Source organism: Nannospalax galili, unplaced genomic scaffold, assembly GCF_000622305.1.
Source record: "Nannospalax galili isolate Female #2095 unplaced genomic scaffold, S.galili_v1.0 scaffold1362, whole genome shotgun sequence".
Classification (NCBI taxonomy): domain Eukaryota; kingdom Metazoa; phylum Chordata; class Mammalia; order Rodentia; family Spalacidae; genus Nannospalax; species Nannospalax galili.
In genome coordinates this window covers 1,305,538-1,332,941 of record NW_008347579.1, presented here as the reverse complement: position 1 = coordinate 1,332,941, position 27,404 = coordinate 1,305,538, and the positions used below count along the sequence as shown (strand labels likewise).

Genomic DNA, 27,404 nt, shown 5'->3' with positions numbered 1-27,404 from the left:
TAAATTCTTATTGAATTTTTATGTATTTCCTACACATCTTAATCATCTGTATCCCCCATTTTCCATCAGTACCCTCCCATAGCCCCTCCACTGGATTTCATGCATTGTGTCATTTATCTTAAGGCTTATCAAGTCATTCTTACTGCTATGCAATAGACTCTCAGTCTAGTTGTGATTTGCATTTCTCTGGTGGCTAGAGATAGTATTTTCTTGTGTACTTCTTTGGAGAAGATCTGTTCAGATCATTTTTTCCATTTTTGAATGTATTACTTTTCTTTGATGTAAAAAGCTTATTTAGTGGCTGAAGAGTTTGCTTAGCAGTTACGACCTCATACTGCTCTTGCCGGGACCTGAGTTCAGTTCCCAGTACCCAGGTCAGGCAGCTCACAACAACTTGTAACCAACTCCAGGGGATCCCATACCCTCTTCCAGCCTCCACAGGCACTGCACTCACATGCACAAACCCACACACAAACTTAGAGGCATACACATAATTAAAAACAAATATTTTAAAAGTTTATTGATTGTGTATTCTGGATATTAACCCTCTGTTACATATCTGCAAATATTTTTCTCCCACTCTGTGAATTGTCTGTTCATTCCTTCAGTTGTTTACTTTTCTGTGAAGAAGCTCTTAAAATTGGTATGATCTGTCACTGTGTTCCTTGCCAAGCAGCTCCCGGGTATACATATGCACTGTTCAAACACTGTATGTGCATTTTTCATGGAGTTCCCCCCTCCCAGCTTGGCCCCTTATCCCTCCCTCCTCTCCTCCCTACCAAACACTCCCACTTTCCCCACCTCTCCCCTCCCTGTAACATCTGTTCCCCCTCTCAGGTTCTTTTCCTTTACCTCCGTGTATCCTTTCCGTTTTCCTCACTCCTGGTGTTACAGCAGAGTTTATGTACTCACATATAAGGGATTGGTGCTACAATCCACAAATGAGGGAGAACATATATTGATTTTTTTTCTGAGTCTGTGTTACTTCACTTAGTATAACAGTTTCTAGTTCCATCCATTTACCTGCAAATTTCATGATTTCATCTTTCTTTACTGCTGAGTAAAACTCCATTGTATAAGTGAACCACGTTTTCATTATCCACTCATCAACTGAGGGACACTTAGGTTGCTTCCATCTTTTAGCTATTGTGAAAAGAGCAGCAACAAACATGGATGTATATGTATCTCTGCAATAGGATAAGTTAAATACTTCTATCATGACACAGAGTAAACATTTTTATTCCAAAAGGGAAGAACTGTGACCCAAAACAACACACCAAAGCAAACCTAGAATCTAGCAGGGACGCATTAAACCCTGCATCTCCATGGTCAGCATCTTGGTTGGGATCATGATGGCATTGGCTGGGCTTCAAAGGGCTTGGGTCACCCTACTTTTCCATCTCCCTCCACCTTTAACAGAAACAGCTTCTTTCTTAGTCTTAGTCCAGGTCCACGCCACACCAGCAGCTGGAGCTCCTTGGTGGACATCCCACAGTCCTGGTACCTTCAATACCCCGAGTCCTCATTGCAACCAAGACTTCATTTTCACAGCTTCACATAATGTCCTCTCAGAGCCTCTCCACAGAAGCTTTGACCCTGGCACTCAGTGCCTGACCTCAGCTGATTTTTAAACTGTATTTTAACATTTGCCTTTTGTATTGGCCATTCTTAATTCCTATTTAAACTTTTAATAGGTAGTCACATAGTAAAGGCATGTAGTTCTTGTGGTGGGAGCTTACTTCCCAGTGTTAGCTTTGGGGAAGTAGTTTCCCCTTCTGTTTATTGTGAGTGCTATTTGGTGGGGGTGCTAGGATCACCTGGTGTTGTCTCTGGGACCCCTATTCTATCTAGGGGAGGAATACCCTAGTTGAATCACCTTTGAGATCCATGGTTGGGAGAAGAAATGTTAGGCTGACTGGTCCTCTTCCTTTGGAAGGGAATGATACTCCCACTCTCTAATCCTGGTGTCTGTCATCAATTTGCCTTCCTATTTATACCTTTTTTTTCCATCTTCTTTGATTGACTTTTCAAATATTTGTGGGAGTTTTAGTGAATAGTCAAAAAATACTTGAAGAGTGTTTTTAAACATTTTATTTATTATTTTTATTTTATGCGTGAGTGTGTTATCTTCATGTATATAAGTACACCTTTTATTATGCAGTGCCCAGGAGGTCAGACTAGGGCGTCAGATCCCCTGGAAGTGGAGTTAGGGATGGTTGTTAGCCACCATGTGGGTACTGGGAATTGAACTTGGGTCTTCTGCAAGAGCAGCCAGTGCCCTTGACTGCTGAGACATCTCTCCAGCCCAGTACACTATTTTTTAATGCATGTGTGTATGTATGTGCATATGTGCATGCACAGGCCAGCAGAAAATCTTAGGTGTCATTTTTAGGAATTATATCCATTTCCTTTGAGATGGTGTCTCTCACAGGCCTAGATTTCACCAGTTAGGCTAGAATGGCAAGTCAGTGAGCCCTAGGGATCCTCCATCAGCACTGGGTTTACAAGTGTGCATTACCACACCTGACCCTTTGACATGGGTTTTGGGACTTGAACTAGGTTCTCAGGCTTGTGAAGAAACCACTTTAGCCACATAAATTGACTTAAAAAGTTTCCATGTGTTAATTAAATGTTCTAACTGTATTTTCTCAGTTTAAAGAAAGAACAACAGTAATACATATCTCTGAAGGTTATTATTGAGACTGTGAGGCAGCAGTATCTGAAGAATATGGTATATTGGATCCTGAAGCTGGTGATGACTGCAGTGTTGTGTATTGCATCATTGTTTGTGAGAGCAAATTTGAGAAGCCAAGTAGTTATTTAAATTAGTTACATGTTGTAAATTTAATGAAAATTACATGTTATAAAAGTAATGAATGAAGGTGTAGAAGGATATTTCACATGCAGTAAAGAGCTGCACAATGTATTTTGGATGATACAAATAATTATATGGGTGTACCTTTAGGTAATGCAATACGATTTGTAAATGTACACTGAAGTAGTACCATAGCTTGCAAATAATCTAAAAAGAAAAATTGCAAAACATGCATCTAGATAGAGTAACTTTCTTTTAAAAATTAAACCTTTCTATTTAATATTTTTGGAAAGAAATGAATTTATGGTTCTTTATTAAAATGAATATAAGGGCAGTGGACATAGCTCATCAAGTTACAGTGCTAAGTGCCAAGGCTGACGACCTGAGTTCTATCCCTGGGACCCACATGGTAGACGGACAGAACTGAACTGACTTCTACAAGTTGTCCTCTGACTTCCACATGTGTGCTGTGGCATGTGCCTGTCATGATATCCATGTCCTCTCCTAATAAAGAAATAAAATCTAAAAAATAAATGAGATTATACATAACAATATGGAAAACCTTTAGTTTGGATATATATGCAGCTTTAACAATTTGCTATGAGTCAAGTTATTTAAAGTACAGTATGATTTAGTAACTCCTTTTTAAAAAGTATATGAGTGTTATGCCTGCATGTATATTAAGTGCACCTATGTCGTGCAGTGCCTGTGGAGGACGGAGGAGGTGTTAGATCGTCTGGAATTGGTGTTACAGACAGTTGTTAGGTGCCATGTGGGTGCTGGGATTCGAACCTGTGTCCTCTGCAAGAGTAACCAGTGCTCTTAACTGCTGACCCCTCTCTCCAGCCCCATCAATAACTCATTTTTATTTAAAAAATTATTTATTTATTTATTTATTTATTTATTCATTTATTTATTTATTTATTTATTTATTTATTTATTTATTTGTGTGTGAGTATATTGCCTGCATATAGGTAGGTGCACCGTGTCATGCAGTGCTCACGGAGGTCAAAGAGACCATCGAATCCATTGGTACTTGAGTAACTCCTTTTTGATAGTTAAATTTTTTTTCTGACCATTGCAGAATGATTTTTTTTCACTGCCTTAGAATTTAGCATGTGAAGAAGTTTGAAGTATAATGTTTGTTAACTATTTATTGACTTGACTGTTTTCAGTCAGCTGTTCATGATGTCAAAGTTTAGGTGAAAAGTTAAAGGGATGACAGAGGAGCTATTTAGATGCATATTTAAAGACTAAAGACAGATTTCTGTACCATTGTTCTTTATAATCTAATGTGTCTAAGGCCAAGAAATTGCATGCTTTTAAAGTATGTTTTATATGTGACTAATTCCTTTGTCATTGAATCTGTGGCAGGAAATAGTGTCTCTTCTATTATAGAAAGCAGACAGGGAATTATTATATGAAAATACTTATAAAAATTCCAGAAGAGTTAGAGTCACCAAAGGGAAGGGGCCATCTAGTAATCTGTAAAAGTTGTCTACCAGGCTGGAGCCTATGATCACAGCTCCTGGGCTGCTGCAAGTGTTATTTCTGCCCCCTGGTCCTTACTGCTGCTAGTTGTTGCCCTGAATCTGCTGCTTTTGCCTTCTAAACTCTTACTGCCACTCCCAGTGGTAGAACCTAATAACGTCAAACTTTTCAAGAGAACCTTAGAATTTTAGTGTTTAGGACCAGCACAGTGCTAAAAATTTGGCCACTTAAGTGTAAGGGCAGCAGTCATATTATTTTTATTTCTATTATAGCAATGACTTATTCAAACTCTGTCACATAGATGGTCTCCATAAATATTTTATCATATTAAGGAAAATTTTTGAGTAATTTCAGAACTTATTATGGAGGGACCAGTGTAACCTAGTCTCACCTCAGCACCTACTATATAACACCTTTAATAAGTATATACTCAGGGGCAAGATAGCGCTGGTTAAGAGCACTTGATGCTCCTGCAGAGGACTTTGGTTCAGTTCTTAACACCCACACGATGGCTAACGACTGTCTGTAACTCCATTTTCAGGGGACCCAACGCTGTCTTTTGGCCTCGGGCACTGAGCATATGTGGTGCACTTACCTACATGTAGGCAAAATACTCAAACACAAAAATAAAAAAAATTAAAAATAAGTATATATTAAGTGAATATTAGATATGTTATATTTACTCATAAAAATATGCCATTAGAATTAACATTACTTATTGTGAATTTTGGTTATATTTTTAAGTACTACTTGAAGTTCATAATTAACTTTCTCTGTGTTACAGCATCAAACACTTGGCTTGTTCCAGAAACTAAAGGAGCTATTGTACAAGGTGGATATGGCCACACCAGTGTGTATGATGAAATAAGAAAGTCCATTTATGTTCATGGAGGCTACAAAGCATTACCAGGCAATAAATATGGTTTGGTAGATGATCTTTATAAGTATGAAGTTAACACTAAGACCTGGTGAGTAGACTGTAAAGTATAATAAGGAGAAACTCTGATATTAATTGTACTTTATACTTGTATAATAGTGGTGTTTACTAAATATTTTCATAGAAAAATTCTTGGACTTCAAAAATCTTTATTGTAACTAGTGATATGCTGTCATGTAGCATATAAAGTTTCTCTGTATATAAATGTTTCAGTTTAAAATAGTGTCTGGTCCCATAGAAATTCCTAAATGTTTCAGTTTAAAATAGTATCCAATCCCATAGAAATACCTAATATGTTCATTTTAGCTGAGTAATTATGTTTACCATTACAATTTCAGACTTTGGTATTATTTGTTGTGGGATTTGTTCTTATTTATACTTCCATTTTATCAATACGTATACAATTTAAAAAGCATTTTCTCAATTTCATCCTCTTACTCAAATGAAATACAAAGCTTGTATTAAGATCTGTTTTCCTTTTTTTTTTTGTTAATAGTGGTGCTGCCCTACATGTTATACTAGTATTCTCAGGCACATTTGTAGCGGTTTTTCTAGGGCATATACTTAAAAGTGAAATTCTTGTGTGTTGCTGGACTGCCTTTTGGGTCTCTGTAGTGTGGATTCTTCCAGCAGCAAGTGTGAATGCCCTTGTCCTGCATGTTCTACTGGTACCTGATAGCTGTGGGGATTTTCACTTTTGCCAGTGTGAAGGTCTGAATAGTATCTTACTGTTGAATCCTCTTAAATATGTCCTTTTTTGTTTAATGAATGCCCTATTTATATTACTAACATTTGCTTTGTACTAGAAATAATTTTTATTTATCATTTGTCTTTACAGTTTTAAAATACAATTTTTATTGTACTTGTTTCTTAGTAATATCTGGGAAATTATTACTTTTCTTAAGATAATATACATTCCTTCAAAACTTATGATGTTGTTTTATAATTGGGAATATTCTAGAAAAGGATTGTTTTATTAATTGTGATGTGCTTTGACACCTATAGCCTAATTTCAAATCAAGTTTGTGTACCCAAATGTCCCTTGGTGTGAGTTCATCCACTGGAGCCTGCTCAGCCTATCTAGTGTCCCTCCCTTAAAAAAGTCAACTCTTCCTCATCCAGCAGTGATCAGCTACTAATAGTTCCTTGCCAAAGTTGTGACCTCCTGTCCATTTCCCCAGTTCTGTGCTGGTTTTTGTCTGAGTTTGTGTGGATTTTGTGCATTTCGTCACCATTGATGCAAGTTCATATGAGCATTCTATAAGACTCTTTCCTTATGGTCATGTACCTCCTCCCCTGGCTCTTACAATCTTTCTGCTTACTCTTCTGCAATGGCCCCTGAGCCCTGGGTGGGTGAAGTTTAATAAAACAGGACTCCTGTCGAGAGACCCACACTCTGCAGACTCTTATTCTCTACACTTTGGCCTGCTGTGGCCTTTTGTGTTCATTGCTCTCTGTTGCATGAAGAAGCTTTGCTAATGAGAGTTGAGAGATGCATTAATATTCTCTCTACCCCTTGTTCTAATATGTTTTGTTAGTTTTAGGTGTAGAGGTTCCATTGTAGATGTGTCACTTAGGGTTGGGCATCTCACACACACATTTGTATAGCGGAAGGCTATGTAACAAAAAACACAGTGCCAGACAGGGGAAACCTCCCTTCGAGTTGTTGATCAGGGTAGTCCAAGAGACTCCTCAAAATGCACAGGCTATTGCCACAGCCCTTGATTGTCTCCCAGAATTTGAAGATAAGACCCTATTGCTGAAGATAGGACATACTTTGGTCACAAGACTTGGAACAGTGGACCTTGAATTGACCTAGAAGCCTCCTCCCTGAAGACTAGCTCTCAAAATTTTGGAGGACACTATGCCTGCTGCTAAGGAAGAAAAATCAATCAGTGGTCCAATCCCAGCTTTAAAGTCTAATTAACCACAACAACTGGTACAGCAAACTGTATTGGTTCAGTAGTGACATATTTATCTTGGAGGTAATCAACATCTACCTAATTGGACTTAAAGCCCACTCAGTGGGAGGGAGCTCATGTGTGGCACTAAAAATATAGTCAAATATACATGGCTGAAGAGGTAATAGATCTTAGAGAAGACCCTTTGTCTGTAATATCCCTAGACAAATGTTATTTCTTACTATATGCTAAATGTGGATCCTTATATTTACAGACAAGTATGCCAGTCACCACTCACTCATCAAAGAAGCTTCTTTTGCAACAGAGACTATTTTTTTATTTTTATCTTTTATGTGTGTGAGTGTTTTACTTGTATGTATGTAAGTATATCTGTGCATACATGCTCATGGAGGCCAGCAGAAGGCATCTGGTTCCCTAGAATTGGAGTTATGGACAGTGGTTAGCGGCCAAATGGGTGTTGGGAACTGAACTTGGGTCCTCTTCTTTGCAAGTACAGCCAGTGCTCTTAAGTGCTGAGCCATCTCTCTAGCCATTTCCACTGTTTTTTTGTTTTTTTGTTTTTTTTTCCCCACTGTTTTGAGACTCTGTCTCACTTTGTACCTGATAGGGATCCTCCTATCTCTGTCTTTTCAACCCTGGGAGTACAGACATGTACCACTGTGTCGGCTCTTTATGTGCGTGTTGGGAATCAGACTTACACTTGTGGGGCAAGCACTTTAATGGTTGAGCTATCCCCACAGCCTATAATGTTCTATTTCTGTAATGTTCAGCAATAGGAGATGCTATTCTGTGTTCTTAGAAATTATGATGAAGATTGCTTTACACTTGGAAGAATTGTGCAGTGGTTTGAGTGGATAGCAGGTAAACTTCTGAAGTGGCCACACATGAGGGTTCACTTTATGTGATCCAGTGAGCGAGATCTTAATTTTTTTTGTACTTTTCAATATATGTGAATCATATATTGACAGGATCTGGAATTTCCTAGGAGACAAACTTTCAGGCACATCTGTGAGGGATAAATTAGCATCTGGGCATGCCTGTAGGGCTTATGCTGATTAGTTACTTAGGTGGGGAAACCTACACTAAAAGTGGGTGGCACCATTCCTTGGGCTTGGGTCCTGTACTCTATAAAAAAGAGAAAGCTAGCTGAGCACAAACACTGATTGCTCTCTACTTCCTGATTGTGGATGTGATGTAATCACCTGTTTGAAGCTCCTGCCTCATTGATTTCCTTGCCCTAATGGACTGTACTCTTGAGCTCTGGACTGAGGTAAACCTTTCTCCTTTGAGTTGCTTTATCAGAATATTTTATTACAGCAACAGGAAAAGAAATGGAGACAGTGTCATGTTTTATAAGTTACTTAAGAAATAGAAATCTGTGGGATATAACTTCAGAGAATATTATATGCTACTACTTTATGACTTGGCACACTAAAAGAGGGTCAAATCAAATGTTTAGTTATCTGATTTTTTTTGGAAAAGCATTTAGGCATTAAAAGGTCAGGATATGCTCAAAGTCATTGCTGCTACATTCTTACTTTATAGGTAGTTAAATCTGATTTGTTCGCATTTGGAGTAAAAGGAAAATAGACATTTATTAATCAGAGTTCTTCTCTAAGTTGATTCTTTTTAAATTGTTAGTATGTTTCTCTACTTGATATTATCCTTTACCAAAGGACTTTAACTTTGCCATAATGATCTTGGGGTACCAGTGCAGTGTAGTTTTGATCTCTTAGCTTTGTTAAGTGAGACATTTCCTGATACTTTTTGCATTTCTGTCTATAGACTTTGCAATGGGAACCAATCTGCATCTTCATTGTTCTTCTCTACTTTTTTATTTTTTGGTGATAATAAGGACTCAGACTTTGAAAACCAATTTTTCAAATGAGAGAGAAAAGATGTCAGATGGTAATTTTTCAAATGAGAGAGAAAAGATGGTATTTCCAACAACATTAAGACTAAGTAATAACTCTAAATGGTAAAATTTTAAGAAAGTCTTTGAAGTCATATATTCTTTATAATTTTTTTATGAGGTTTTGCATAGTTACATGAAGTGATCTCTTCTAGCTTTAGTTTGATATAATAGGGGTTATTTTTACATCAGTACATTTAATGCTAATTAAATTACTTGAATTTTTATGATTTCTCTAAGAAATTTACTTGTCAGAGATTTTTGGAAAGTGACATAGAACAATTTTATAAATATGCCATTAGTTAAACCACATTTCAGTTAATACTGATGAATGTAGTATCCTTGCTTATATCTCTGCATACTGAGTGTCTGAAACTTTTCAACAAAGGCTTTATTGAATCCTTATTAAGATGTTTATTGAGAACAATCCTGATAAGTTCTCATAAGGGATATTGATAATTTAAAATATTATAGTATATATTTATGTGAGAAATAAGAAAAACACATAATGAACACCTACATCTAACAAAGAGATAGTACAGCAAGCAGATTATTAAGAATAGTGAAAATGTTCATACAGGCAAGAAAGTTTATTGTTTTTATAAACATCTTAAGTTCTGAGTTTTGGAATTTTGGGATGCCTGATTTAAACCACGAATTGATAATTCAAAGAAACATGATAGACTTTTAAAGATGATTTAAAAGTATATAGTATTTACTTATTCCTAATTATTTTATAATTAAGAAATATAGCATGTGGACAATAGTATATGAAACCATACGTATATAGTTTCAGAGCTTTAATAAAATGAGCACCCTGTCCAACTGTGCCAGGAAAGAGGACATTACAATACCCCAGAAAGCATCATGTGTCCTTCCATGATGGTGCCCCACACCATTGTGCCATGTTACTATGCCAGCATTATAATTACTTGAACAAATAAAAAGCTTAACTCTTTTTTTTTTTTTTTTTCGGTCTTTTTGAGACAGGGTCTCCCAGTAGCCCCAGCTGTCCTGGTCCTCAACTATGTGGACCAGGCTGGCCTTGAACTCACAGAGATCTGCCTGACTCTGCCTCCTGAGTGCTGGGATTAAAGGCATGTGCCACCACGCCCAGCCAACTCTTTTTTTAGGAGTTGGCTTGAACTTGGAGGACGCTTATTCCCCAGGATAGCTCTTGGAACCATTTGTCTTCTGAAACTGTACTAATGGAACTGTCTTGTTAAAATTCACTCTGCAACTGTCTCTGGAGTCTAGCCCACTCATAATTTTTTTCAAAATAGTGTATTTTAATGGAGTTGAGTGTGATATTTCAATACATGTGTGTGGTATATGGTATGCACTGATGAAAGTCATCTTTCCTTTTATATTCTCTTCCCACTTCAAAGATTCTAGTAATTATATATAAAATTAATACATATATACACATGTACATATTTTATATATATATATATATATATATATGTATATATTTGTTGTTGTTGTTCAGTTTTCTTTTGAGGCACGGCCTCACTCTGAAGACCAGGCAGGTTTTGAACTCAGACGTGTGCCTGCCTCTGTATCCCAAGCTCTGAAGTTAAAGGTGTGTGCTCCCACACCTGGCTCATATGTATATTTTAATTCTTGATACAGTGGAGAACATGCAATGCTTGTCTCTCTGTATTTGACTTATTTCAGTAACATGTACTCCACGGTTTTATCCTTTTTGCTGCAGATGATAGGATTACTTCCTTCTCTGTGGCTGAGTAACATTTTATTGCATACATATGCCATTTTAGAAAGCCTTTTATCTATTGCTGGGCACCTAAGTCTCTCACATATCTTAACTGTTATGAATGAATAGTGCTGCAGTAAATGTGGGCCTGCAGGTAACTCTTTGTAATGTGGACTCTAGTTCCTTGGTGTATATTCTCGGACTGTCTTTAGCTTTTTGAGTGGCCTTCATAATGTTTTCTTGTTACAGAGTTGGGGACCACCGAGCAAAACTACCCAGACTTAGAAAGTTCCAAATCAGCTGAATTTATTTAGCTAGCCGATTTAGGGAGTGTTGCCCTAACTGGGAGGTGCTGGGAGCTTTGTAAAGGTAAAGTCCAAAAGGCAAAGTCCTTGATACAAGATTTAAGCTTTTACAATTTTATCAGAATTTTAAAGAGAAATCCCCAGGGCAGGCAGGCTGACAACCCTGGCAGCCGCCTTAAGGAGGATAAGGGTGGGGAGGAGGAAGGAAAGCAATGAATCCTGCAAGTTTACCGCCTGCATGGGGGTCAGACTGTGGCTGGCTGGGAGAAGGAAGCTTAGGGAAAGTAGAGAAATACAAGATGCTTGGGTTAGCCCAAAGCCTTAATAAAAGCATGTTTAGTAAAAGGGTTATAGAGAAAAAGGCAAGATTATGCTTCTCACAAGAATTCAGAGAAGCAGGAAAACTCCTGATTTACATGACTGTAGCTGGTCCAGAAATTCTGTGCTAGGAAGCAGGATTCTAAGCAGGAAAAGTTCACTATCTCATTAACACACTAGGTGTTGGCCTATCTATTTAGCATAACTTAAGGTGAACCCACCTTCCTAGGGGTGGTCCTATGACCAGATGATTGACCAGTGAAACTTAGGGATATTACACTCAGTAATACCTATGCTGATTTGCATTCCCAGCAGCATTCCTTTAGTTCTGTAGCATCATAGCATTTATTTTTATTTTTAAATTTATTTTTATTTTATCTGTATGTGTGTATTGCCTGTGTGTATGTAAGTGCACCCATGTTGTGCAATGCCTACAGAGGACAGAAGAGGCTATTGGATCCCCTGGAACTGCAGTTATGGATAGTTGTTAGCTGCCATGTGGGTGCTGGGATTTGAACTCAGGTCTTCTGCAAGAACAGCTAGTGCTCTTAACTGATGAGCCATCTCTTCAACCACTCACAGTATTTCTTAATGTTTGCTTTGGGAAAAAAAGAAAGGTTTTTCCCTTCCCCTCTGTAATGGCAGTCACAGTGCATGTAAGATCACCTGCTTAGTGATGTTCTGCAGTTTTCATTGGTTCTGCTCATTTTCCTTTCTTTTCTTCAGATTGTATACTTTGTAGAATTATCTTCAAGTTCATTGTTTCTTCTTCCTGCATATCTTCTATTGAAATACTGTTATAACATTTTAAATTTTAGTTTCAGTATTTTACAATTACAAAATTTCCATTTTTCATAATTTCCGTTATTTTATATTCAATAAGCTATTGTCATTTTTTTCTTAAAGCATTGTATTTTTGTTTTAAAATCTTGGCCATATTTATGATAGCTGTTTTGAAATCTTTGACTCCCATCTGAGATGTGAGCCCTCTCAACATATTTCTGTTGACTACTTACCTGTGGGTCAAAATTTTCAATTTCTTTGCCTATGATAATTTTTCCTTGTTAACATTTAGACATTTTGCATAATATAGCATAGTAACTCTCAATACTGATTCCTTCTCTTTCCCTAGGACTAGTTGTTTATTTATTTACTCACTTCACCTGACTCTGAAATTGTTTTGTCTTCATTTGAATCTTCGAATGTTGCCTCTAGGAAGGTAACCCCTCCACACTTTGCTTGGGATTCTAGTGGTTTTAGTAGGCTTCTCAGTCTGTGTTGTTACACACCCAGCTGTTAGCCTATAGTATTTGCTGGCCTATTGTTCTTTTCAGCCATTCTAAGAGGAACATTATCTACAGTGTAATTGATTTTCCTTTGAGACACAAGGTTGTCTTTGAGTCTCCTCCTTGAGGTTTCTCATCCCAGGAGGGCTTTTGTTAGCTGCCTTCCTTTAGTTGTCTCTGGTGGATTCACTGGTTTGTGGTTTTAGCTTGTTATCTTTAAGATGTTTATACCTATTCCTTATGTGCCTACAAAATCTCCATTGTTTTTGAGTAGGTGTTTAGGCTTGAACTTTTCCACTCTCTGTTCCAAATAAAGTCAGTTCTATGGGGAGAGCTTTGGAACTCTGTTTTCCTGGCCTGCTTCTCCTGGGGGAAAACCTCTATGCCACTGTTGGGTACTTATTTGGTGGGAGGGCTCAGTGACTTGGTTCCCCTTGGAATGATTACTTTATGCACAGAGTCCTGGGTGGGAACAACAGCCAGAGTTCAAAGCTTGGCTCTCTGGCTTAGAACTTCTGGCCTTTGAGTGAGGCAGGATAAACATTGTTGGGCCCCATTTTAGCTTCATAAACTTGGTTGATAGCTACCATGTCTGATGAGGGCTGGGTAATGGATAAGCACTCACCTCTTGTGCCTTTTCCTCAACAGAGCTTCTTAAGCTAGAGCTAGAAGGCATGAGATTTGTGGTAGCCTAATACTCCTAGTGAGGTATCATTGGCCTGAACTAGGTAGGAGCTGAGGGATGAAGGAATTTTGTTTTCTTGGCTTTACCCACTTGGGGTGGAGGGTGGGTCATTCTGAATTGGCCTGTGTCAGATGTGAGCAGAGAAAGGGAAGGAGAATAGGAATGATCTGCTGCACACTGTTGACATATGCTTTTGTTCTTTGTTCTTTTTTTTTAAATTAATTAATTTATTTTTATAACCACTTCCCAGATAGCACCCTCCCATAGCCTCCCTCCCCCCACTAGAGCCCATATACTCTGATATTCCTGCTTCTGTCTGCTGTGTTGTTGGCACCCCCAGCCCTTCCCCACTACTTGCCCTTCTGGTGAATCTAGTCAGCCTATCTAGAAGTCTTTGTTTTAGGAGGGTCAGTTGTTCCTCATCTAGCGGTAATCAGTTATCAATATTCCTTTAGATAAGACTGGGGTCTACTGTTGATTTTCCCAGTTCTATGCTAGGTTACTATCTGGGAATCCCTTTGGCTACCCTGGCCAACAACTCAAAAGAAGGTATCGCCCCTCTGGCATTGTTGCTTGTTATGTAGCCTTTAGCTATACATATGGACTCTTAGGAAGTTATGTTGGCCCATTTAATCTTTGGTTATACTTTCCTTTTGGGTGTTTAAGGCCATACAGTTGGCCCAGATAAACTGATTTATTTTTACTCTTAAGGTCGTTTGAGAATCTGTTCCTCAGCGGTCACATGGGCTTGGGAGGAGCCCCTGGTTCCTTTCTTTTACCAGTTCCACCTATGTGAAGATAAGTCAAAGGTCGTGCTTGACCATGGTTGGCTTTGCTTGGAAGCATGGAGGAAGTGATTCCTCTGTGTTGATCCTCCTCTTTATAGACCGGACACTGGTTCTTTTTATCTTGTGGAAACATTGGTATTTAGGGCCTCGTGCATGCAAGGCAAGTAGGTTCTCTACACTGATCTATGTCCCCAGTTTATTTCCCCCTACATTTTTATTTTGAGATGGGGGTCTCACAAAGTTGCCTAGGCACTTTGAACTATGATCCTCCTGCCTCAGCCTCTTCAGTAGTTAACATTACAGGTCTTTGCCACTGGGCAAGGTCCATTATTAATATTCTTAACCAAAACTTAGTAGATATCCTTGAGTAAATACTTATTTACTGTTGCTCTTAATAAAATTTTATGAAACCTTAAATTTCTGAGACATTAAAAGTTTTTTTTTTTTTTTTTAACTAATTAATATTCTTTCCCTGAGGAGAGTATTTGTGGAATTCTTCATATTGTGATGCTGGAAGTCAGTCTCATATTCTTTAAGCATTAAGATACTATAATCCATTGTTTTAGAGATACTACATATATCATACCACCTATTTTATGCACATTTACTATGTTCAGATACTTTTCCCCCAGAGTCGTTATGAAGTATTTATTTATGCCATTATGCATCTTTATTATATATTGGTTTGTTCAGAGCAATTATAATTTTGAGCATGTATTTATAGTACGTTATGTTACTTTATATTAATTTTATTGCTTCTGAAAAATGTTATTTTAGTTGTAGTTTTTAATTATATAAATTATAGATATGGCCAAAGATAATCTCCAGCAAAAGAATCTATACACAAATAAATACAGTCTGTCTGATTCCATTTATGTAAAGTAAAATGTAGCAGAGCCTGTCTATGCTATTAGAATCGGAATAGTAGTATTTGGGTTTGATCTAGGTTCTGGTCACTTGGTTGTATTCATTTTATGAAAATTCATTGAGTTTAAGATTATGATATATGCACCTTTGTGCATATTAATTTTGAATAAGCCTAAAGGTTCATTTAGGGGTCCACATCAATTTTGTAGTTTTAACTAAATGTAAATTGGAGTAAATTCATTTGCATTCAGCTTTTTACTTATTTTAGTATGCAAAAATCATGGTTTGACTCATTGAAGTAAACCTTTATAAATGAAAAACTCTTTCAAAATATAAATTATCAGTATTAATTCTTTGTTTAAAATTGTTTTTATTTTATATATATGAGTGCCTGCACATATGCACCACATGGGTGCAGTGCTTGCAGTGTTCAGAAGAGGGCATCGGATCCCCTGGAATTGGAACTATTGATGCTTGTTAGCTGCCATATAGGTGCTGGGAACTAAACCATGGCCCTCTGCAAGAACAGCCAGTGCTGTGAAATGCTAAGCCATCTCTTCAATCCCTAAAACTTTTTTCTGTATAATGCTACCTCAAAGCATTATAAAGATACTGAGGATCCTCAAATATTCTTTTAAAATATTAAGGCTTAGAAGTTATTTACAAGTGATTAAAACTACATGTATAATAATAATAATTACTATTATTATTATTATTGAAGGAAAATCTTAAAGTCAACACTTTATATATTATACATATATAAACCAGATTAGTTTCTTTATCCTTTGTAATACATTTCTAAATTTTATTCTGTAGGACTATTTTGAAAGAAAGTGGGTTTGCCAGATACCTTCATTCAGCTGTTCTTATCAATGGAGCTATGCTTATTTTTGGAGGAAATACCCATAATGACACTTCCTTGAGTAATGGTGCAAAATGTTTTTCTGCTGATTTCCTGGCATATGACATAGGTATGTATCTGTTAGGCTTGTATAAGGTAGGAAATATCAGAAATTTCTGTGTAAAAGGTACTCAAATACATTAATTGATATCACGTGTGTATGTCACTTTTGAGATTGATTCAGTGATAGTCTATGAATGGCATTCTCTTTAATTTCAACATAATCGTATAGCACCAAGAGATGACATGTTGGGATGAGTTAGCATTTAGAGAAGTGAGATGGCTAGGCTTGATTGTCCTTTAGATACCTTTGAATATTGTATCCCTATCAACATTGTATGAGTCTATTGGGTCTTACTTAGTTTTGATAATGGATAGCTATAGAATATTGTAAAATTATTAAAATTAGAATGATAGGAATTCAGACAGTTTAGATTTAGTAGGAATGAAGGAAACTGTATTTAATAGATGTAAGACATAACTTCGGGTCTTTGTCATCATAAAGGTACATAATCTGCTCTTTTAAATTTCATATGGCAGCACAGAAAAGAAAAATTGTCAATTAATAAGCACTTTGATCTTCATGCTATTATACATTTGTTAAAAGCAAATTTCCAGTAATAAAGCTAAGAATACTAAGCTCTGAGTGAGCTTGATTAATCGCTCAATCTTAAATAGTGAAATCTTTATATTTTTGAATAATAATAATTTAAAAAATATTTTATTATTTTTATTTTATGTGTATGTGTGTATTGCTTGCATTTAGGTAAGTGTACCCGTGTCATGCAATGCCCGTGGAGGACAGAAGAGCCTGTTGGATCCCCTGGAACTGGAGTTATAAACAGTTGTTAGGTGCCATGTGAATGCTGGGATTCTAACCTGGGTCTTCTGCAAAAACAACCAGTGTTCTTAACCACTGAACCATCTGTCCAGTCCCAAATAATAATAATTTTAAAATGATAACCTCATGATGGGCGTGAGATCATCTTAGGTTTTAGAAAGCTCACAAATCATTGTCTGAGATCCAGAAGAGCAGGTTATAACTAGACTGGCAGTGACCTTAATCATCTGTTGTTGCCAGGCTTATGTCCAGCTGCTCCTTGACAGGGATGGTAAGAGAGTGAGCTCAGTGTTTTGGAGGTAGATGGAAGCTTTATTTATTTATTTGTTTATCCATTTTTCTTCAGTGGAATATTTTTAAAGGAAAAGAATAGAATGTCATTGTTGTTGCTAAAAATCCACAAAGTGGGACTTTGAACTTTTGCATTAGATGTTTTCAATAAACTTCTACACTTAATTATTGTATTTTAATGAAGAGTATAAACTTGAGCTATTTGGTAAGTCACATACTGAGAATTTATTTTCATTATTCCATATTATTAAATATTTTAGGCTTTACTTGTCAGAAAAGCTTATAGAGGTTTAAAAAATTAGAAGTTTTTGTTTCAGATATGCATGTATTGCCTGTATGTAGGTAAGTGCACCCATGTCGTGCAGTGCCCTTGGAGGTCAGAAGAGCCGTCGGATCCTGTGGGACTGGAGTTATGGACAGTTGTTAGCTGCCATGTAGGTGCTGGTATTTGAACCTGGATCTTCTGCAAGAACAACCAGTGTTCTTAACCACTGAGCCATCTCTCCAGCCCCAGGATTGGATTATTAATGTTCTAACTACTATTTATTAAATTCATTCAAAGTACTAGTACATTCTAAGTATTAGTACATTCTAGGTACTAAGTTACACTGTTTATTTGCAAAATTGGTAACCTCTCTAAAGACCTTGTAACAAGACTTAATTTTCAGAAAATCAAACAGGTAGTAGTAACAGGTACTTGTCCAGAGCAATGTTGTTGGTAGGTGGTTGATCTAGCTTTTGTGATTCTAAAACTTGGAATCTTTTTGTTTGGATACACTTTGCTGATTGGCTGGGTCCATTGCATGTTCTTAGGCTTAATAGCATGTATTTCTTAATATTGTGGATTGATAGAATCAAATATCTGTCTCATTTTTTGAAATAAATTATTCAGACTGGAGGAATAATAGCATATTTTAAAGTTTTATAGTTTAACATAGCAAATTTTTGCCCTGTGACAACATTGACAACAAAAACATAAAGGCAATCAAAATGCAGCATAGGACGAAATTGTCTTATCTGATTATTTGTATGTGGTTCACAGTAACGTTCCATTTTCTATCTGGATTTAAAAACTCCCATTTCCTTCTCATTTAAGTAGGCCTTTTTTCTGGCACATTTAAATGAAATGCAGCTGAAGTTCTGCAGAATTTCTAATAGAGTGTATATGCCAGCACTAATTTTTCATTGTTCTAAAGTTTACTATTTCAATCTTAGTGCCATTGTGGATTTTATACAGTGATAGTCATTAATCTTTGGAAATATAATTTTGCCTTCATAGTTTTTGTAGTATATATGATAGATGTAGCCTACATAAACCAGCGATTTTCAAATATGGCTCCACTCTGGCATTCCTTTGGATAGTTGTTGAGAAATACAAAATAAAAGAAGAAAACCAGACATATATAATCTGATTTTGAGATTTAGCCCTAGGCATCTATATTTTTTGAAAAATGATTGAAGAGCCTGGAGACATGGTTCAGTGTTAAGAGCATACTGCTCTTGCTGAGGACTTGAGTTTGATACGCAGAACCCATAACAGGCAACTCCATGGTCTTTAGCTCCAGTTCAATGGGATCCAATGATGTCGATTATTCTCTGTAGGCACCTGTACTCACATGCACATTCCTATGCGTGTGTATGCGTATACACCCCCTCCCCCAACTAAAATAAAATTATAAAAACCCTTTAAAATATGATTGTAGGGGCTGGAGATGTGGGTAGTTAAGAGTGGGTGCTGCTCTTACAGAGGATTGGAGTTCAGTTCTCAGCAGTCACGTTGAGTGGCTTAAAACTGCTTGTAACTTCAGCTCCAGGGGGATCACATGCTTCTTTCTGAACTTTTCAGGCACCAGCACTCAGATGCACATATCCATACACAGACTCATGTACATACACATAATAAAAATAAAATGAAAATGTTAGAACGTGATTGAAGAACAGCTGATAATATAGCCAGAAGTGGCTGAATCTGGAGAGGTGTATGTACAGCAGGAAGCATCACTTAATGCTTTAGTTGCACCTGTAGTTAAAGTCAGATTTTAGAATCTGAAATGCTTATTAGTATTGTTGCTTTAATTGAGCAGCACGATATCATCTTTTAAGATTAAAAACTTTTGTTTGGTAAAGATAGACTTCTATTTAGAATTTAGATAATTCTGAAACAAAATGAAAAACAGCTTATTAATTACATTTCTTATTCAAAAAGATAAAAAAAAAATAGGAACTTGAAGGTGTAATTTCCTGAGTTAGATTATTTCAGAATCTGATAGGGAATAGGAATTATATGTCAGTATGTCTCACACAAAGCAGAACAGTTGGGATCTCATGTCACATTCAATTAATGGTAGTTTTAAAAATAAATTCTCTGAACATGATTTTACCCATGATATTAATTCTTTGGTAACTGATTATGTAAAAATCATTACTTGAAAAGCAACTCCATATTTGAAGAAGTAATATTTTCGTTGTGTAATAATTAATGATTTAGTATAATATTGCGTAGGTTTAAATACTTAAAACAGAGTTGTAATTTGATGTACCCTTAAAACATCACTTTACTGTTATCCTAGCTTGCTTTCTGTTGCTGTGATAAAACATTGCTTAACAAAAGCAATTTGGAGAAGAAAGGGTTTATTTACACTTCTAAGACACAGTGCATCTGTAAGGGAAATGAGGCAGAAACTCAAGGCAGGAACAGAAGCAGAGACTGTGGAGGAATGCTGTTTATTGGCTTGCATCCTCTGGCTAGCTCAACTACCTTTCTTATACAGCCCAGTCCCATCTTCCCAGGAATGGCTCTGCCTAAAGTGGGCTGGGCCCTCCCTCTATAATTAGCAATCAAGAAAATGTCCCAGGGACATGCACACATGTGATTCCTCAGTTGTGGTTCCCTCTTCCCAGGTGACTCTAGCTTGTGTCAAGTTGACAAAAAATAACTAACCAGCACACCTAGTTTATGAAACATAGCGCACATGATTTTGTACAACCCCATGGAGTGTTATATATGAATCATATAGAATGGATACAGCTTTGTAAGGCATAATTTCATGACAAAGTCATTGCAAATTAGGTCATCAGTTAGAGTAAATTAAAATTAAATAATTTAATTTTTGGAACATGCCAACAAAATTCTGAAAATTTCAGCTGGCTTCTACTTTATGCTTATAATTATTTTCATTTTCTGAATATTGTTTCATTAATCTATTTCCCTATTATATTATATTTTTCTGGATCCTCTTTGAGGGAAGTGGTACCTCTTGCCTAGCAGGAAGGAGCCAGTTTGTTTCTTTGTAAAGAAAACCCTAGAAACCTTTCACACGTCTTCAGTGAATTATACAGTTGTTCTAAGCTGCATTACATCCTTAGCTGAAGTGTTACCGTGTTTGGAGGAATTAGATATAGGAAATAGTCCTGGTCTTCCCCCCACCCCCACCCCATTCTTTAAACAGTACAAATAAATATAAGAAAATGTTAACTTCATTTTGAGAAAAGGGAGAGCTGACATTTGTCTAACATTTCCTGTCATGCTTGGTACTTCACATTTGCAATATCTATGTAGCAATACTCAGTTTATGGAGGAAGACACTGTAGCTTACCATAATTAAACCCGATGTCACACAGCTTGTAAAGGTTTAAATTCAAAGTCTGGGGGACTGGAGAGATGGCTCAGAGGTGAGTGCACTGGCTGCTTTTGCAGAGGACCCTGATTTGAATCCCAGGGCCCACGTGGCAGCTAACAACTGAACCTTAACTCCAGTTCCAGGGGAATTTTACATCCTCTTCTGATCTCTGAGGGCATTGCAATACACAAGTGCACTTACATACATGCAGGTAATACACTCATACACAAAAACAAACAAAAAATATTTTAAATTCAAAGTTTGGGTTCTGCCATTACACTATGATTCTGGTTTGTTTTTTTTTTTCTTGATACAACAAGAAAAGTTTGGATGGTCTTTTTGGGAAGAGGGCATATACATTTATTAGTGTAATAAAGACACTCAAAATAATTCCATCAGTAAATTTAATTAATACTTTTTATGGTATATTTGGATTTTATTGTACCTACCCATTCCCAGAAATTGACAGAAAATAATGACCTCAAGATAGAAAATCAAGGAGAAATAAATGACATATGAGCAATTAATGACATATTAATTGACATAATTAATGACATATTAATAAATGACATGAGTAACTGTTTCTCTTACAGCATTTTGAGAGATTGGGTTTTGTTTTGTAGGGGATGTTAGTTTTTTTTGGAAATAGCATCTTATTTTAACCTATGCTTTCCTGGGACACATTATGTAGTTCAGGCTGACCTCAAGCTCGCAATGATCTTCCTGCCTCAGTTTTCCAAATGCTGGTATTTCAGGTGTGAGCACCATGCCTGGAAAGAGATTGCTTTAAATAAGAAAATTGAAAAATTTTCTAAAGAAAATGTACAATGAGAGGAAAGTTTTAAAAAGTTTGATTTGTTTTTTTTTTGAGAATTTCAAACAGTATAATTTGATTGTATTCTCCTTTCCTCCAAGTCCTCCCAGACCAGTCCCACTTCCTACCCACCCAACTTCCCGTTTTTTCCCTCCACTCCCATTGATTTCAATTTGTGTTACCCAAATACTCTGGTGTGGAGTCTGCCCTTTAGCATGGTAGACCTACCAGGATAAACACCCTTAAAGAAAGCTGATTCTACTCTTCCCTGCAAAGAAAGTTTTTAAAAAGACCTCTGGTGGATGAAGGCAGGGAATAATTGTTTTGTAAAAAATTTACAGATCCCCTGAAACTGGAGTTACAGTTGTTAGCTTCCATGTGGGTGCTAGGAACTGAACCCAGGCCCTCTGCAAGAACATCTAGTGCTCATAACTGCTGAGCCAGCTTTCCAGCCCCAACATTATTCTTACTCATCTTGTGTACTTACCACAGTGTCATTAATGTATTGAAATAATTTAATGTTTTCTAATGTTATGACAAAAAGGAGAATTGAAATTATTCTGATGTAAAATTGTGAAGTAAAATATGTTCCATCCAGATCTTTACCTATCCTATGCATCTGAATATCTGCTTTGCTTCTCTACTGGAAAATGACTTACTCTCCATAAAAGTTGACCAAATTACATAATTCTTTTAAAAAATATTTCATTTATTATTTTTATTTTGAATGTACAAGTGTATTGCTAAGCTGTAATGTTGATATATTTGGTGTATTAAATACATTTTTGACATTTTCAACTTAGGTCAAGTTTGTTTAATATAACCCCTCATAAATTAAAGACTACCTGTACTTAAGAGTTGTAAAAAGATAAGTAAGCTAAACTAGACCCCAAAACTAAACATATTCAGTAGGTTGTACAAAATAGTCATGTTAAAAAAGATCAATGATACCATTTACTTTAGTATGAAGTTTTGTAATATCAATATCTTATATAAGTACAGAAAGATTTCTAAGAAAATATAGGATGTGTTTACTGTGAAGAAGAAATAAAATCTATAGTACAAAGGATAAAATATTGGGTATGACAAATTTGCTTAGTAGTTGCTGGCAAGTTTTATCTTTTTCCCAAAGGAGAAGTAGCTTATGAAGTTGGAAAGAAGTGTTCCAGAAGCACAATTGTAGCTAATGCTTTTTTTTTATTCTCTCATGTGCCTCTCCAGACTCTCTTTGGAAGGTCTTCTGAGCATTTTTTACAGTTTTGATCTTGCAGATCAGTTTTTCTGCTCTCTTCCTGCACAGCTTGTTTCAGATGTTAGTCTAAATTCTCTCTCCTTTGGCTCCAGGTATACCCAGGTTGTTAGGCCCTTGTCCTTTCTAGATACTAAAGGCCACAAAATGACTGTGAAGATTCTTCCTCTTTGAAGAGCTGTAGTCAACTAGTCCTGGATAAGTCTTAGTGTTTCAACACACTCTTTTATGTTAAATGCATTGTTTTAATATATTCTTTAAACATACTCTAGTTTCTGTAATTATATTTTTATTGGAATAATATAATCAAGTCATAATTTATAAATCATATATATATAGGGTGTGTGTGTTTGGATGAAATGGTTGACCTCTACTCATTAATTGATTCTAACATTTGCATTTATTTTCTTTTTCAAAGCCTGTAACATTTATAGGCTACCCTTCTGTCAAAAAGAGAATAGTATCTCAAAATCCTATTAACATATTGTATTTCAGGTATTCATAAGCCTGAATTATGAAAAACCAAAGGTAGTTAGATGAATCTTCTGAATGTTGCTTAACTTCCCATAGATAAAATTCTTCATTTATAACATAGGGTAACAACTGCTCTGTCAACCTCACTGAATTCATGTAAAGACCATTTTAAGTTATATAGATGAAATCACTTTGAAAGTTTAATTTCATGTTAGTAAACTCACATAATGCACATTTCTTAACCATAACATGTAAAATTGGCAGACTATTTTCATGTATAGGTCTTTGTTGTAGAATTTTCAGGGCTGGTAAGATGGTGAAGCTTCAAGGCTTAATAGGTAAAGTGCTTCTTGGGTCAGCATGAGCTTTAGTCCCCAGAGCCCATGTAAAAGCTGGGTGTAGTAGTGCATATGTGACCTTGTGCTACTTGAGTGCGATGGGAGGTGGAGACAGTTGAATCCCTAGAAACTCACAAGCCAGCTAGCTTGGCTTATGCTGCTGAATAACTGTTGGAAATAAAATTTGGGATTCAAGGACCCTACCCATAAGGCACAAAGAACACAAGGACAAAAGAAAGTGACTGGACAAGGCAACTTTTACCGTTGCTCAAGGATCTCTTACCTCATGGGGGAGCATGGAGGCACACAGATCAGAGAATTTGATAAGTTTTTATCCTAAAGCAAGAATACCTTGCCTTCTTCATTAGCTGGAGTCCCATTACACTTAAACTTCATTATACTTAAACTGAACACCAAGGCCCACCTTTCAATATAACATGTTTAATAATTTGAATCTAGGGCTGGGGAGATGGCTCAGCAGTTAAGAACACTGACTGTTCTTGCAGAGGACCCAGGTTCGGTTCCCAGTGCCTACATGGTGGCTAACAACTGTCCATAACTTCAGTTCCAGGTGATCCAGCACCCTCTTCTGACCTCTGCAGGCATTGAACAACATGGGTATAATTACATGCAATCAATACATGCATACACATAAAATTAAAAAGAGAAAGAATTTGAAATCTGATAAACTATCCTGAGATCATTCCTAGTCACCAAATGTGGAATTATTTGAAATTGCACAAACTGTGTTACTATATATGTTAATTTTGAGGATATTTTTAAATGATATATTTTTCCCGTAACCATTTTTCTTCCATAGTCTTCATAGAATCAATGAGTTATTTGGGCTAAAAATGATTTTTAACCTAGGTCTTATGCAGTTGAAATTATTCCCTTCTACATAAAATAAAAGCTATTCTTTTGAAATGTATCCTCTTAAGCAATTTAAATATTATATTCTGATGGTTATCTTTTCAAACATTCTGTCAGTGAATATTGCATAACTCATTTGCTATTATATGCATGCAGGCAATCTTTGATGAAGCTGACAAGTGTGCTTATGTTGATATTCATGAGATTTACTATGTGAACTTACGTGTTCAATAAAGACATGCCAATGAAATTATCTTCCAAGCAAAAAGTATACTTAATTCATTTATTTTGGATAAATTTCATACACTTAAAATTATTGCAGAGAATTTTATGCATGAATAATTTTTATTTGAAGTATCATGACAGTTGAATAATGATTCTAAATGTAGGTCATGAAAAATTAATCAATAAATCTTTTTTCTTTTCTCATTTTAAGTATTACATCTTTAGTTTGGTTAGTGATTATATTACTTCTCTTGATTTAATTTTTTATTTCTGTTTTCTTTTTCTAGCTTGTGATGAATGGAAAACATTACCTAAACCAAATCTTCATAGAGATGTCAACAGATTTGGACACTCTGCAGTAGTCATTAATGGGTAAAGGAGCACATTTAAAGTTTTTAGAGGCTGAAGAAGATCAGTAATCCTTGAATTTTTACCCATTCTGATATTCCTTTTGGCACTTTTCTTTGATTCTTAAGACACTGAATATCCTTACTTTTTTGTGGAATATGTTTTTGTTTGTTTAACCATATCCTCCATTGCTTTTTAATTCAAATTTATGTGAGAATATGGGCATTGTTAAGGAAAGGTTCTGAGAGAGAAGGAACTAGTAAGATCATTGTGACTCCTTTTCTGAGAGATCCTGAGGGGAAAGACTCTTCCTTTAAAAAGATCTGAAGAAAGTGATGGGAAGTAACCTCCTGTTCTACCCAGGAGAACACTGAACTGAGAATTATATTCATATTTTAGTTCTACCATTTCCTACAGATGTGATTTTTGTTATCTCTAGGTTTTTGATCTCTCTAGTCTTTAATATTTGCATATCCTCTGGGATATTGGAGTATGTAATTAAGAAGTTTATATAGTTCATAGATAATCTGTCTTGTTTTGTGCTTTACTTTGTTTTTGAGACAAGGTCTTGTACTCTAACCCAGCTGATCGTGAACTCACTAGGTCGTTCATGTTAGCATTGAACTCATGGTAACCCTCCTGCTTCAGCCTCTAGAGTGCTGGGATTATTAAGTATGAGGCACCATGTCTAGAGAGTTTTGTTTCATTAGGAAAATTTTGGTAATTTTAGATTTACATGATAATAATATACAGCTTATTCAGTAGCTTAAACTATTCATAATGATTTTTTATGTTTATTATCATCTTATCCTAATTATGTCCAATTTCCCTACTATTGCCACACAGGACTTGTTATCCACAATGCAGCATTGTAATTGATATCAGTTGACTTTTAAAGCAATAAGAACTGAAAGTCAATGTGAAATCTAAAACCTCCAAGCTTCACTGTGGAAAATTATATTTGATTCTGATTTTCTTTGTTTAACAATAAAATTTTTAAAGCATTTTTAGACCAATTTGTTTTTATATGAGTAATAAAAGAACAAAAAGATCTCTATATTTATTTGACTTCTAAATTCTATATCTTCAGTAGGCATGATAATTCTTGTCTAATGCAGTTGCACATGATTTTTAAAAAATATTTTTATCATTTTTAATTATGAGTGTTGTGTCTGTGTATGTGCATTTGAGTATTGGTGTCTAAGTAAGAGAGACGCATTAGATTCCCCTAGAGCTGGAGTTACTGGCAGTTGTGGGGCCTGATGTGGATGCTGGGAACTGAGCTCCAGTCCTCTGGAAGAGCAGTGCATGCTCTTGATTGCTCAGCCATCTGTCCAGCCCTGTGGCACATGATTTTTATCTTGGCCTGAGGTTGGAGAATCAATGTCAGTTTGGGCTACAAGTTCAAGTCCATCCAAGAATACATGTAGAGACTTTGGGAAACAACAAAATAAACCACAACACAACACAAAACAAACGCCCAACATTAAAAGAGGAAAAAAAAAAGAAGTAATTCTAGATGGCAATTCTAAAGTTTATCTTAATATTCATGGATAGCTATTACATATTTCTTGAAAAATTTCTTCATACTTTATTAAAAATGATAATATTCCTTCTGATAAAAGAACTGTTAGAATTCTTGTTCCTTTTCTCATATAAGTAAGAAATAGCTTTTGAAAATGTCATGTTTCATTACAACATTAAGATCTATACACTATCTCAGATTTTACTTAGAAAATCTTGAAGAAATCTTACATAGTTTATCTTGGATTTTCACAGTATATTGTATGTTAGAAATATGATTTTAAAGAACATTTGTGACACAAACACTAATAGTGTTAAAATGTATAGTTAAACTTATTTTAAAAATTAGGGAGACGAGCCTGTTAGATTGCTTCATTAAGTTTCCTTATTTTATTTTTAATAGGTCAATGTATATATTTGGTGGATTTTCTAGTGTACTCCTTAATGATATCCTTGTATACAAACCTCCAAATTGTAAAGCTTTCAGAGATGAAGAACTCTGTAAAAATGCCGGTCCAGGGATAAAGTGTGTTTGGAATAAAAATCACTGTGAATCTTGGGAATCTGGGAATACTAATAATATTCTGAGAGCAAAGTGCCCTCCTAAAACAGGTGAGTTTTTTTTTTTCTTTTCTATTCTATTCCTTTTCTTTCTGGTTTTAAAGTCTATTTAAAGCAGAAATTACTTTGCTTATTAGAATTGCCTTATTTCGGAAAAAAATTTTATAATCTTCTAATTAAAAAATTGGATACATGAACTATATAGTAATTAATCATTATCTTTGTTAGCTGTTTTTAGTTTTACTTTTATAATTTGGGTGTATTTTATATGTAGCATGGTCATATGTAAATTCCTTTATAGTATA

General features: G+C 35.8%; 1 protein-coding gene across 3 annotated transcripts in view; it reads left to right on the top strand.

The window, feature by feature from the left end:
- Atrnl1 (attractin like 1) overlaps nucleotides 1-27,404 on the top strand; it is a gene marked incomplete at its 5' end in the record, with an annotated part of 630,201 nt that overhangs the window by 31,125 nt on the left and 571,672 nt on the right. For all 3 annotated transcript variants that reach the window (XM_017800920.1, XM_008844317.1, XM_017800921.2), the window contains 4 exon segments: nucleotides 5,091-5,274; nucleotides 15,857-16,011; nucleotides 24,954-25,038; nucleotides 26,942-27,150. In XM_017800920.1, the coding sequence (XP_017656409.1) occupies nucleotides 5,091-5,274; nucleotides 15,857-16,011; nucleotides 24,954-25,038; nucleotides 26,942-27,150 (633 nt within the window).